Here is a 14,568-nt window from a genome sequence, read left to right on the forward strand (position 1 = left end):
AAGTAGTGAGTTGTATTGATTGATTTTCAGATTTTAAACCAACCTGAATTCCTGAGATAAATGCTACTTGGTCATGATGTATTAGCCTTTTTACATATTTTTGTATTTGGTTTGCTGAAATTTTAAGAATGTATGCATCTATTCATAAGGGACATTGGTCTGTAGTTTTCTTATAATGTCTTAGTCTGGTTTGGTGTCAGGGTAATGCAGACCTCATAGTATGAGTTGGGAAGTATTCCTTCCTGTTCAATTTTCTGGAAGAATTTGTGTAGAATTGTTATTATTTCTTCCTTGAACGTTTGCAGAATTCTCCAGTGAAGCCATATGAACCTGGAGTTTTCTTTGTGGAAAGGTTTTAAATTATAAATTTAATTTCTTTAATTGATATAGGACTGTTTAGGTTATCTGTTTCTTCCTGAGTTACCTTTGGTAGTTTATATCTTTCAAGAAATTTTTCAGTGTCATCTGAGTTGTCAAATCTATAGACATACAGTTGTTCAAAATACTGCCTTGTCATTCTTCTGATATCTGTAGAATCCATAGGGGTGTCACCTTTCTCATTCTTGATTTTGGTAATTTGTGTCTTCTCTCTTTTTTTTTTCCTGATGAGTCTGTCTGTGGTTTTAATTTTATTGATCTCTATGCGTGGTTTTGTTAATTTTCTCTATTGTCTTCTGGTGGTTTCTTATTACTTGATTTCTACTTTGAGCTTTATGATTTCCTTTTTCTGGGTTTCATTTGCTCTTTTTCTAATTTCTTAAGGTAGAAACTGAGGTCATTGAATTGAGTCTTTTCTAATATAGATATGTAGTGATATAATTTCTCCTCTAAGAACTGCTTCAATCAATGGATGAGTGGATAAAGAAAATGTGGTGTGTACACACACACACACACACACACATACACCATGGAGTACTACTCAGCCATAAAAAGGAGTGAAATAATGTCTTTTGCAGCAACTTGGATAGAACTAGAGACCATTATCCTAGGTGAAGTATCTCAAGAAAAACAAATACCACGTTTTCACTTACAAGTAGGAGATAAATGAGGGATACATATGATCATAAAGTGGTGTAATGGACATTGAAAACTAAGAAGGGAGAGAGGAGAGAGGTGAGGGATAAAAATCTACCTATCAGTACAGTGTACACTATTCTGCTGACGGGTACACTGAAAGCTCTGACTTCAGCATTATACAGTTCATCCATGTAATAAAAAAATCTGTACCCTCTAAATTTTTTGAAATTAAAAAAACGAAAGAAGAGAAAAAGGGAATGAAGGAAGTGTCAGTTATGTACATGTCCCTGGGTAGGTGGAGGAATGTTTGATCCTATCTTGTCTCTGCTCTGCTGCTTGTGAAGATAAACTTGTAATTCATTATTAGTGTGGAATCAAACAGACTTTAGTTTTAGGAGCTGGACATAGCCTGCAGACCCAAAATGACAATTTGCATGTCCTTGCTTATGGGAGGCCAGCAAGGAATGTCCTTAGTGAATGATCTGTGGAGCCAGTCCTTCACGGGTGCCAGGCTTACCTTCCTTTTAGCGTAAAGATTTGGGGTGGCCCTGAGATTTTTATTTTCTTTTTACATAGTTTTTTGGGTTCTGTTTTGTTTTTTAATGCATGAAGTTTGTTTTGTTGTTGTTTCCTTGGTTATTGTTTCTTTTTAAAATAAACTTTTTATTTTGGGGGGAAAAAAAGAACTACTTTAGTTCTTTTAGTAGTCTGACATGTTATAGTTTTCATTTTTATCATACTTTCCTAATTTTCCTTTTGATTTCTTCTTCAACCCACAAATTATTCTAAAGTGTGTTGTTTAGTTTCCAAATATGTGGGGATTTTCCAGAGATTTTTCTGTTATTGATTTCTAATTCAATTTCACTGTGGTCAGAAAACATATTTTCTATGGCTTGAATCCTTTTTAAATCTGTTGAGTTTTGTTTTATGGCCTAGAACATGATCTTTCATAGTAAATATTCCACATTCACTTGAAAAGAATGTTTTTCCTACAATTGTTCGGTAGTTTTCTGTTCTGTTCTGTTCTGTTCTTTTCTTTTTGAGACAGAGTCTCTCTCTGTCTGCCAGGCTGGAGTGCAGTGGCGTCATCATAGCTCACTGCAACCTCAAACTCCTGGGCTCAAGTGATCCTCCTACCTCAGCCTCTTGAGTAGCTGGGATGTGTGGTGGCATGTGCCACCACACCCGGCTAATTTTTTTACTTTTTGTCTCACTGTTGCCCAGGCTGGTCTCAAACTCCTGGTGTCAAGGGATCCTCCTACCTCGGCCTCCCAAAGTGCTGGGATTACTAGCCTGAGCCACTGTGCCTGGCATGGTAGTGTCTGTAAGTGTCAATCAGGTCAAGTTGGTTGGTAGTACCATTCAATAAGATCCTCAGTGATATTCTTCCCCGTTTATTAATGGATTCAGTCATTTATATCAGCATGGACTAAGAGATAGTTATTTTTTAGTTTGTATTATAATCCATTAATACTTGATTTTTTTGCTCAAATTGTTCCAGCTTTGGCTATTGGAGATCTTTCAGTTGGCCTCTCTTCCCCTTTGATATACCCCCACCAGTGTGGTATGTTTGGTTTTCGTTTATTTTTATTTTATCACTTCCTTACTTTCTGACACTATAAGATGATCCAGGCCCAACTTTCTTGCCCCAGTCCTAGAATCAGATATTTCTCCAAGGAGCCTGGATGCTTTTATTGGAGAACAGTGTTAGAAACCGAGATCTAGGTGCTAGGTGTACTTGTTTCCATGGGATATCCTTTTTCTAGTCTCTCTTAATCTCACTGATTAAAGAAATACAGTACAGTTTGTATACTAACCTGTGAATATATACATACCTATAAATATTTTTATATGTAACCATCTGTGTTTATATTAAACATGAGTTCTTCCTGCTGTCTCTGATTCTAATCCATTATCACATGGATCATCTTAGCTTCTTCCTTTTGCTGGTCTGTAAATTTCCACTCCAACAGTGAGAAACCTGGGTCCCACCATTTGCCATTCTTATACTTAAATTATTCAATTCCAGTATACATATATAGCAGTGTCAGAATTATTAACACATACTGTTGTGGCAAACAACTTTATTGACTTGGGTTCCATACTTATGTGTAGTTCCCTTTGCATTTAGTCTTATAGACTCCATTTATTCCTGGAGTTTCTTAGATTAGCACTTTTCCCTCTACCCCCTTTAATGAAATTAAAGAAATTATTTCATACATTTGTAATACGGTTAGATTCTCTTGTCACGTTCAGCATTCTTCCCTGGGGATCCCCTGACCTTTTAAGTGATTTGTTTAAAATTTGCTTTCAGGAAGGCCCGGTGGGGGAATGTGGCTCGGGAGTCCCCGTCCTTTCTCTCTCTCTCTATCTATCTCTCTCTCTCTCTCTCTCTCTCTCTCTGGGGGAAACAGGGCACGGCAGGCCCAGCCCCCAAGTGTTACAACCCCCCGTTAAAAAAAAAAAGAGAAAAAAAATAATAAATAAAATTTGCTGTTAGTGGTGACAAATCAAGGCTTTAAAAAAAATTGCTTACCTCACTCTTTATGTTGTAAAGTTCTGTAGGTTTTGACAAATGCATAATGTCATGTACCCATCATTACAGTATCGTACAGAACAGATTCATTGTCCTTAAGTGTCGGTGCCTCACCCATTTATCCTTCATCTTCTTCCCTCCCCACTGGCAAGCACTGATTATTTTACTGCGTGTATAGTTTTGCCTTTTCCAAAATGCCATATGATTGGAATCATACAATATATAGCCTTTTCAGATTGGCTTCTTTCACTTAGCAGTATGTGTTCAAGGTTTCTGCCTGTCTCTTTGTAGGTTGACAGCTTGTTTATTTATATTACTGAATGATACTCCATTGTATGGATGTACCAAAGTATGTATATCCATTCATTTGTCTATTGAAGAACATCTTGATTGCTTCTGGTTTTGGGCAATTGCAAATAAAGCTGCTGTACACATTCATGTTCAGGTTTTTGTTTATACAAATGTTTTTAACTCAGTTGAGTAATTAGTGCAATTGCTGGATCGTATGGCAAGACTAAGTTTAGCTTTGTAAGAAACTGCCAAACTTTCTTCCAAAGTAGCTATACCAGTTTTTATTTCTACTGACCATAACAAGAGTTCCCGTTGTCCATCCTCACCAGCATTAGGCATTGTCAGTTTTTTATCCATTCTAATGGGTGTTTATGAATATCCCATTATGGTTTTTTTAATAAATTTTAAAATTAATTTTCTCTTATTTTTTTTTACATCCCTGAAAGTCTGGAGACCATTATGTTTTTAATTTGTAACTTCTTATGATAAATGATGTTGATCATCTTTTCTTTTCTTTTGACACAAGGTCTCACTCTGTTGCTCAGGCTGGAGTGCAATATTGGGATCATAGCTTACTGTAACCTCGAATTCCTGGGCTCAAGCAATCCTCCTACCTCAGCCTCCCAGGTGCCTGGGACTACAGGCATATGCCACCACACCCAGCTAATTTTTAAATATTTTTTGGTGGAGATGGGGTCTCACTATGTTACCCAGGCTGAGCATCTTTCTTATACTTGTTGCTATCTATATATCTTATTTGGTGAGGTGTCTGTTCAGATTTTTTTAATTGGGTTGTTTTCTTATTGTTGAGATTTAAGTGTTCTTTGTACATTTTGGATACAAGTCTTTTATCAGGTATGTGTTTTTTTACAAATATTTTCTCCCAGTCTGTGGCTTATCTTTCTCATTCTCTTAATAGTATCTTTTTGCAGAGCAGAAGTTCTTAATTTTAATGCAGTCTAACTTACCAATTTTTTTTCATGGATTTTGCTTTTGGTTTCCTATCTAAAAATTTATTGCCAAACCCAAGGTTGCCTAGATTTTCTCTTACATTATCTTCTAGAATTTTATAGGTTTGTGTTTTACATTTAGGTAAGTATTACATATTAGGATCATTTTCATAATCTATTTTGAGTTAATTTTTGTGAAAGGTTGCATCTAGATTCATTTTTCTGCATATAAACATTCCAGCATCATTCATTGATAAGACTATTCTTTGTCTGTTGAATTGTCTATTCTCCTCTGTCATATATCAGTTGACTATATTTGTATGAGTCTGTTTCTGGGCTCCCTACTTTGTTCCACTGATTTGTGTATCTGTTCTACCAGTACCACGTTGTCTTGATCACTGTAGTTTTAATTGAGTCTTGAGGTTGGGTAATGTCAGTCCTCCAACTTATTCAGTATTGTGTTGGCTATTCTGATTATTTTACCTTTCCATATAAACTTTAGAATCAGTTTGTTGATATTCACAAACTAGCTTGCTTGGATTTTGATTAGGATTGCACTTTTAATCTATGGGTCAAATTGGGAAGAATTAACATCTTAGTAATATTGAGTCTTCCAGTGCATGAACATGCAGTATCTCCTTTATTTTGGTCTTTGATTTCTTTCATCAGTTTTATAATTTATAGCATGTAGATTTTGATCATATCTTGTTATATTTATACATAAGTGTTTCCATTTTTGTGTTAGGGGTATTGTTTTTCATTTCAAATTCCAGTTGTTCATTGCTAGTATAAAGGAACACAACTGACTTTTTTATATTAGGCTTGTATTCTGCAAACTTAATATAATTGCTTACTAGTTACAGGGGTGTTTTGTGTTTGTTTGTTGATTCTACAAATCGACGACGTAGACAGTCATGTCATGTATACGTAGTAGAATAATATATGTAGACAATTTTGTTATCTCTAAACATAATTTTATTTCCTTCTTCCCAAACTATTTACTTTTTGTTTTATCTTCTTGTGTTATTCCAATAACTAGACCTTCCAGTCCAATATTGAATAAGAGCGATGAGAGAGAATATCCTTGCCTTGTTCCCAGTCTTAGAGGAAAATCATCTAGTTTCTCACCATTAAGTATGATGTCAGCAGTATGTCATCTTTAGATGTTCTTGACCAAGGCAAGGAAGTGTTCCTCTATTCCTACTTTGTTGAGTTTTTATTAAAAAAAAAAGTTTTTAATGGGTGTTAGATTTTGTCAAATACTTTTTCTGTATCACTTAATATGATCATGTGATGTTTCTTGAGTCTGTTGATGGTGGTGGATTATTTTAATTGATTTTCAAATGTTGAACCACCCTTACATACCTGGAGTAAATTCTGCTTGGTCATGGTATATGATTTCTTAATACATTTTTGGAGTTGATATTTCTGATATCTTGAGAATTTTTGCATGTGTGTTCCTAAGAGATATTGGTCCATGGTTTTCCTTTCCTATAATATCTTTATCTGGTTTTGGTATTAGGGTAATACTGGCTCCATAGAATGAGTTAAGAAGTGTTCTTTGTGCTTCTGTTGTGCTTCTGTTGGAAGGGATTTAGAGAATTGGCATAATTTTTCCTTGTAGAATTAACTAATGAAACATCTGAAACTGGTGCTTTCTTTTTTTGGAAGATTATTAATTATTGATTCCATTTCTTTAGTAGGATCTTTCATTTTTTTATTCAATCCAATAATCTTTTGTTTTTAATTGGAGTATTTACATGTAATATAGTTATTGATGTGATTTGGTTTAAATCTACCATCTTCCTATTTGTTTTCTAGTTGTCCCATCTGTTTTTTCTTCCTCTGTGCTCTTTTTCTACTTTATTTGGGGTTGAGTATTTCTATTCCATTTTATATCCTTTGTTGTCTAGTAGTCTGTTTACTGGTTACATTAGTGATTTATAGTATATATTGTTAACTTATCACCATCTCCTTTCAAGTAATATTATACCACTTCGCATATGAGATAAGAATCTTCCATTTTTTCCCCTCCCAGCCTTTACGTAATTGTTTTCAAACTTTTAATTCTCATATATGTTATAACTCCCACACCACTTTATTATTTTTATTTAAACATTTATTACTTTTTAAAGAGATTTAAATAATAAAAAATCTTCCATATTTTTCCATGTAGTTCACTTTTCCATTGTTCTTCATTCATTTGTGCAAATCCATTATTTCCACTTGATATCCTTTTCATTCTGCCTAAAGGGCATTTTTAAAGCATTTATTTATTTGTTTGTTTATTTTTGTTTTTTGAGACAGAGTCTCATTCTCTTGCCTGGGCTAGAGTGCTGTGGCGTCAGCCTAGCTCACAGCAACCTCAGACTCTGGAACTTAAGCGATCCTCCTGCCTCAGCCTCCTGGGTAGCTGGGACTACAGGCACATGCCACCGTGCCCAGCTAATTTTTTCTATTTTAGTTGTTTGGCTAATTTCTTTCTATTTATAGTAGAGATGGGGTCTCACTCTTGCTCAGGCAGGTCTTGAACTCCTAAGCTCAACCAGTCCTCCTGCCTTGGCCTCCCAGAGTGCTAGGATTACAGGCATGAGCACCGCGCCTGGTTTAAAGCATTTCTTATGGTGTGGTCTTCTGTTGAGAATTACATTTAGCTTTCTTGTCTAAAAATATCTTTATTTCATCTTTGTCTTTTAAAAATATTTTTGCTTATACAATTGACTTCTGACACTACCCAAAATTAGGCCAAATTTTACAAGTTAAGGGCACAATTCTCTGTAAAACTGCACTCTATTTAGATACCAGCCACAAGCTTGGAGGTTTCTAGGCCACCCATACTTCTGAACATCTGGATACATATTTAAGGTTTCTGACTACTTCTTCGGGTTGAGTAATTCACTAGAATGATTCATAGAGCTCAGGAAAGCACTATGTTTAGGATTATAGTTTTATTGTAACAAAAAAGGTACATACAAATCAGGACCAGCCAAAAGAAGAGATGCATAGGTTGATGCACAAAGCTTCCAGTGCCTTCTCCCCCTGCATCACCCTGCCAGCACACTGAGGTGTAACAGTACACACAGATTATTATTAACCAGAGAAACTCACTGGAGCTTTGTGTCCAGAGTGTTTATTGGGATTTCATTATGTAGGCATGACTAATTCACTCATTGGCCACGTGATTGAACCCAATCTCCATCCCCACCTCACTCCTGGGAGGTTACCACTGATACCAAGTGGCTCCAAGCCCCAACCCTCCAATCACATGATTGATCTTTCTGGTGTGATCAGCCACCATCCTGAGTGATGTCATTAGCATAAAGTCTTACCATGAATAACAAAGACACTCCTATCACTTGGGAAGTTCCTAGGATTTAAAGGTTCCTTGCCATGAACTGGGGACAAAGGCCAAATTCTTTACTACACAGCGGTTGGTATAGAAAGTTCTAGGTGGACAGAGTTTATTTTTCTTTCCATAATTTAAAAATATTGCTCCACTGTATTCTTACATTATTTCCAATGAGAAATCTGCTATAATCCTTATTTTTGTTCCTTTTGTAACATTTTCTCCCCAGCCCTACCTACTTTTAAGATTTTTCTCCTTATTGTGAGTTCTTAGCAATTTATTATGATGTGCTTTGAGGTAGTTCTCTTTCTCATGCTTGGGATTCTTCAATATTCTTGGATATGTGGGTATATAGTTTTCATCAAATTTGCAAAATTTTCAGCCATTATTTCTTCTTCTATTTTTTCTGTATCCCCTACCCTCCTCCCACTTGAAGTTGTCCTATCATGTTCTGTTTATTTAGTTTTTTAATGCTTTTTTTCCTCTTGGTGTTAGTTATTTCTGACATAATGTGTGTTTTATGTATCCCTAACTTTGCTGTGAGCACCTGCCTGGGAGATTCTTTGTACCTGTTTGTATTTTACCCTCTAACCAACAGCAGACCTGGTCCTTGGAAGGCTAGTCATTGTTTGTAGGATACTCGTCATGTCCTTGAGGCTTTAGCTGAGTGGTTTTGGGAACCAACAAACGGCATCTAACTTTATATGTCAAAGGTTAAACTGTAGGTATTTGTTAGTCTTTGAGGTACACTATCAAAAAGGAACAGATTTTTTTTTTAATTTTTTATTTTTTTAAGAAAGATGCCTTGATACTTCTGAGGAGGCCTGATCCTCATTAAGCCCTGGCTGAGCAAGCAACTACTCATGATTACTTCTTGTATCCTGGTGGCCTGTGCTAGCCAGGAGGTGGGGATAGGTCCCAAGAGATAGCCCCGACACAAACCATGGAAAACCCAGAGTTGGTACTAGGTGGAGAGCAAATCCACCGGATAAAGTTGTGCGTTTTATGTACCTGGGGATGAGAGGAAGCTAAAATGCCTCTTCCTAATTAGTTCAACTCAGGAGAATGCCCTTATATAGCTGATACAGACTGCTGCACAGGGTAGTAGGAGCACTGGCTGAGAGGCTGGTTTTTATTAGATCTGTACAGAAAGACACTAAGCACTATCCAAGGCCCTATTGGATAGAGATAATGGGAAACAATAGGGCATCTTCATGGTACCTAGGTACATCCATACCCTATGCAGGAAACAAACTGTCCGAGAGAAAGCCAGGGAACATTAAACTACTAGGGCTCTGGGTATCTTCAGTTCCTCATAGCCAACATTGGTTCACAGAGGTGAGCACTTAAGTGGGTAGGTGGGTGTCATCACATCATGGTGTATGGTACTTACTTCGACACGGCCTTTTGGGTAGAGGTACGTTAACAACTTCTGCCAACTAGGGGCTCCTGAGTACCAGCCCCAAGCTTGAAGATAGATCAGAGAAGTATGGCAGGCTTAGTTAGGTTCAAGAACTATTGTGATTAGAAGAAAGGTAAGTACACAGTTTTGTTCTAACCTTCTGAGCTTTAAGTTAGCAAGTTATAGGGGACACATGAAAACTAATAAAGAGATGGTGGTAATGCCTATACCATGAGGAAGTTGGGCATGCTCTGCAGACTTGAGGATCTTGATCGTGGACTATTTTAAGAAACACTGCTATCCTGAGTCCCTACCTCAGAACCTCTGTTTCGCCTTAAAGCACTCATGTTCCTGATTTAGCCCTTGGGTGCAGTGTGCAGAGATACATGTGCAAGAAACTTTTAACTAGTAGTCCTGTTGCCCTTTGAGAAATGCTTGAGCATTTGGCTATACCATCTGCACTGAATGGGCTCCTTAAGCTTTCAGATTGCTCACAGTGACAACCCTGGGTTAGCTTGACAGATTGGAGTCTGAGATGTTGTTAGGAGGGCAGAAATAGGCAAGTTGCTGGTAGATCTGGAATGGATGTGTGAGAGACGTGGGTTGTTATAGACACCTTGGGAACAAGGGAGAAAACCTCTGGGCTGTGAAACTTGATACAGGCTAATTGCTGATGCTGGGGGAAGATTTCTTGCCTGAAGGTCATGTCAGCCCTCCAAGGAAGCAAACCTCACAGAGCGTTTCTTTTCCTTTCCCCATCCACAGGTAACAGTCCTTTGGACAGTCCCCGGAATTTCTCTCCAAGTGCACCTGCTCACTTTTCTTTTGTTCCTGCCCGTAGGTAAGTTGATAGAAAACCTCATCTGTGACCAACACATGTGGCACTTGCATGAATGTTAGTCAAATGTCAGATTCCTCCATTAAGTCACTACTCTTTCAAGTACATTACCTTGGGCAACCAGCCATCAAAACTCCCTCTTTGCTTCCCTTCACCCAGATTGTAACCATCTTGTTCAAGTTTTGCTTTCTAGGTGCTCTATGTATTTGTGTTTGAATGTTTGAATGGGGGAGTGGGTATTAGTGGTGGATTTATTTTTATAATCCTAAGCACAAGTCCCTGGTGTCCTGAGGGTCTGTTCCAAAGCATTATACTCTGAATTAAGAGCTGTCCCAGGGTGATTGATGAGAGAATGGGCTCCCTTCCCAGGAAGACCCAAAGTTACATACTTTGTCCTCTCACTCAGCTAGTTCCAAGGGGCTGGAAGGGCTTTAAGTGCCTCTCTCCTTGGCTTTGAGCTGGGGTTCATGTGGGTGGATAAAGAAACTGCAGGAACTTCACTTATCCCTCCATGAATTTAGAATGATTTGGTGCATGCAGAGCCTTGCTTTTATTCCTCCTACCACATCTCTCCTCTGTGAGAGCAATATAAACCTATCTCTGGCTCACAGTGACAACCCTGACAGCCCTGCCCATTGCCAGAGTATCACCTGGAGAAGCCTGAACTGATGAGATGAGTCTGTCCGATCACAGACCTAAGCTCCACACACAAATGATTTCTTTTCAGAACAACTTCTACGATTCTTTATTGGCAAAGTTATTTTTTAATTATTTTTAATTTTTAAAATTTTTCTTGGTTAGTCTCTGGTATGAAAATCTCCAAAAAAATTATGGTTCTAGATCTGGAACCTTTAATGGATATTGAATATAGTACACCTTGAAGCCAAAGCAGTTTTAATACTTAGACTATTTTTTTAAAAAAGACCTAACAGAAAAAGAACAGACTCCTGGAAACAGTGTTAACTCACTATTCAAATGACAACCCAGAAGAAATCCATCTTCTTCCTCTCCAGGAGTCTTTGTAGCTGATAAGAACATGAACAGGTTAGGAGATGTTTGGTGGCTGACTTGGGTGCCCATCTTGACCCAGTTGCTTTATTTCAAACAAATTTCACCCAGGTTTGTTCCATGGACGCATCTAAGATCCAGGTGGGATCACTTACAGTAAAAGAATATGCTGGATTGATGCATTTATTTTTCTAGCCCAGCTGAAAAGACTAATTGCCTGGACTGTGTATGAACTGTAGCCTCAGAGTAGGTATGAGCTGAGACAGCAGGACCTGTGACCAGATCTCCATAGATGGCACTGAGTCATTTCTCATTCATCCAATAAATTTATATACTGAGCACCAGCCATGAGCTATGTACTATGTTGGGTGCTTAGTTATGTAGTGGTAACAAAATAGACATAGTGATAGTCCCTACTTGGAACTTATAGTCTAGTAGAGTCTGTGTACTTGTTGTTCCTTTTGTGAGGAATGCTGCCCTTCAGATCTTCACTTAGTTAACTCATCCTTGTCATTCATGTGTCATCTCAAATGTCACCTCCTCAGAGAGGTCTTTCTTATTTCACACTCAATCTAAAGGGTTTTGTTTTGTTAGGCTTGGTTTTTTGAGACACCATCTCACTCTGTTGCCCAGTCTAGAGTGCAATGGTGTCATCATAGCTCACAGCAACCTTAAACTCCTGGGCTCAAGCAATCCCTTCTGCCTCAGCCTCCTGAGTAGCTGGGACTACAGGCATATGCCACCACTCCCAGCTAATTGTTCTGATTTTTTGTACAGATGAGTCTCACTAAGTTGTCCAGGCTGGATTCAAACTCTTGGCCTCAAGCAATCCTCCCACCTCAGCCTCCCAAAGTGCTGAGATTACAGGCGTGAGCCACCGCACCCAGCCAAATCATCTAGTTTTATTTTCAAACTAGCATTTTTCAGTACCTGATATTTTCTTATTTGCATGTTTTCGGTCTCACCTCAACCAGAATCAAATCACTTTTAATAGGGATACCTTAATTTGTTGAAAGCTGTGTCTCCTGGTACATAATAAGCACTCAGTCAGTGCTTATTAATTAAATACATGCTGGGGGAGATAGACAATAAATGAACATGCAAACACCAAATATACGAGTATAAACTAGGACAGCACCATGACGGGAAAGAATATGATGCTGCATGAAAGAACAGGAAGGGAGGAAATAGGGCAGGAGAGTCTCCCTGGATGGTCACGTAAAGCTTCTCTGAAGGATGAACATCTGCCATGCTGGGCGTGAGGACCCAGGTACGTGTAGACCATTCCAGGCAGAGGCAACGGCATGTTCCATTGACGCCCTATGTCTGCTTCATTCCCTGGGCTTCAGGAGTAGGACCAAGTAGGGGCTTTGGAGCCTGGCATTACCACTGAGACCCAAACGGATCTGTGCTGGGTAGCCTGACATTTAAGTCATGTGCACGGAACATGGATCTGGGCTGCCTTCTTATAGAACATAATAGGAAAAACTGCTAGTTATTGGTGGGGGTGCAGAGGAGTGTTTCAGCCCTGCCAAACAGGGTACCAAGTATTGTTTGTTCCTGGGTTACTGAGGTTAGGCTGGAGCCTTACAGGATCATGGTAGTTTGGAATATCACACAAAAGACAGATTGAATAAAATGCTAAGGATAGACCCATCAGTCCTACAATTTCACTTCAAACTACCACACATGGCCGGGCGCGGTGGCTCACGCCTGTAATCCTAGCACTCTGGGAGGCCGAGGCGGGTGGATTGCTCGAGGTCAGGAGTTCGAGACCAGCCTGAGCAAGAGTGAGACCCCGTCTCTACTAAAAATAGAAAGAAATTATATGGACAACTAAAATATATATATACAAAAAAATTAGCCGGGCATGGTGGCGCATGCCTGTAGTCCCAGCTACTCGGGAGGCTGAGGCAGTAGGATCGCTTAGGCCCAGGAGTTTGAGGTTGCTGTGAGCTAGGCTGACGCCACGGCACTCACTCTAGCCCGGGCAACAGAGTGAGACTCTGTCTCAAAAAAAAAAAAAAAAAAAAGCAAACTACCACACATTCCTAAACAGAAGGTTTGCCTGTGCCACGCTAGACCAAATGCCAGGAGTCAAAAGGATCACTCTCTCTGGTTCCTTTTGGTTCTCACTGTGATATATGTTTTTTCACTGCAGCCATGGACACAGAGCAGACAGGTAATAGTGGGTGTGATGGGGAGAGGGTCTGGGAAACTCTGTGCATGGCCTGGCTGTGTGGTTTGTGGTTTTGTGCTTGCTGAGAACTGGTTGTGTGATGATTTCTTCTCTGAACGTGGGTATGAGCATTGGGCCTTTCTTACCTGGCAAAGAAGCCCTAAGGCATCTCCTCTACCTGCTGGAACCAAGGCTCAGAGCTCATGTGCTTGGAACAGGAATTGCTGAATAGTTCTAAGCTTTTGAGCCTAGGGACAAGTCACCCTCATTCCCACAACCTTCCTCGGTCACCCAATGAGGTGACCAGACAGAGGGAATAGCGACATCCTTTGGTGGCATTGCTTTCTGACTCTGGTGGCCCCTACTCTTCGTTACATAGAGAAATAGCTGCTATGCAGCTGGTTTCCATTTCTATCTAAAGGTGGAAAAATCACATATGAAAAAGTGTATTTGACGAGGGGTTTTGGAAATCCATCTCTGAGTAATACTTGTCTCATCTCTTTTCCTGGGATCAGCTTGCTTTATTGTCTAGAGCTCCCAGGACCCAACAAAGAGGTCAGAGAGAACATCATGTTTGAGCACCTTTCTGGACATTCTTTGCCTCAGAGACTAGGTTCCAGCAGAGTTATATAATGTACATGTGCTGCTGCCTGGGTGGCATGAAGTTTGAGTCCTGTGCATGTGGCATGGAACCGTGGCTGTCCCCGTACAGAGCAGAGTTGGAAAGCCGCTAGATATTGGTGGGGGAGAGGGGAGGAGCACTTCACAAGGAAAAGCCCCAGCAAGATTTATTCTTTTTTGCTTCTTTGTCTCCCTGTCTCTGCCACAACTCTGAGGCCTTCAACAAATCACCCAAATCTTTGAGTCTTAGTGTTTTCTCTAAAAATTGTAATACGAACCTGTAAAGATCCTCCACTGCTGATGTTCTAAGTTCTATGAGTAGCTGCAAAGTTTTTATCCAACTTCAACCAGAGCAGGCTGTACCCGCAAGCTCCACAAGA

At 39.2% G+C, this 14,568-nt stretch overlaps 1 protein-coding gene across 2 annotated transcripts in view; it reads left to right on the forward strand.

The window, feature by feature from the left end:
* The window catches only part of MAST2 (microtubule associated serine/threonine kinase 2), a 196,910-nt gene that overhangs the window by 153,306 nt on the left and 29,036 nt on the right, over nucleotides 1-14,568 (forward strand). Inside the window, exons 6-7 of one of the 2 annotated variants that reach the window (XM_069479908.1) lie at nucleotides 10,308-10,383; nucleotides 13,550-13,570. In XM_069479908.1, the coding sequence (XP_069336009.1) occupies nucleotides 10,308-10,383; nucleotides 13,550-13,570 (97 nt within the window). The remainder of the gene's footprint in view (nucleotides 1-10,307; nucleotides 10,384-13,549; nucleotides 13,571-14,568) is intronic. The other variant, XM_069479909.1, reaches the window with a different exon arrangement.

Source organism: Eulemur rufifrons, chromosome 8, assembly GCF_041146395.1.
Source record: "Eulemur rufifrons isolate Redbay chromosome 8, OSU_ERuf_1, whole genome shotgun sequence".
NCBI lineage: Eukaryota > Metazoa > Chordata > Mammalia > Primates > Lemuridae > Eulemur > Eulemur rufifrons.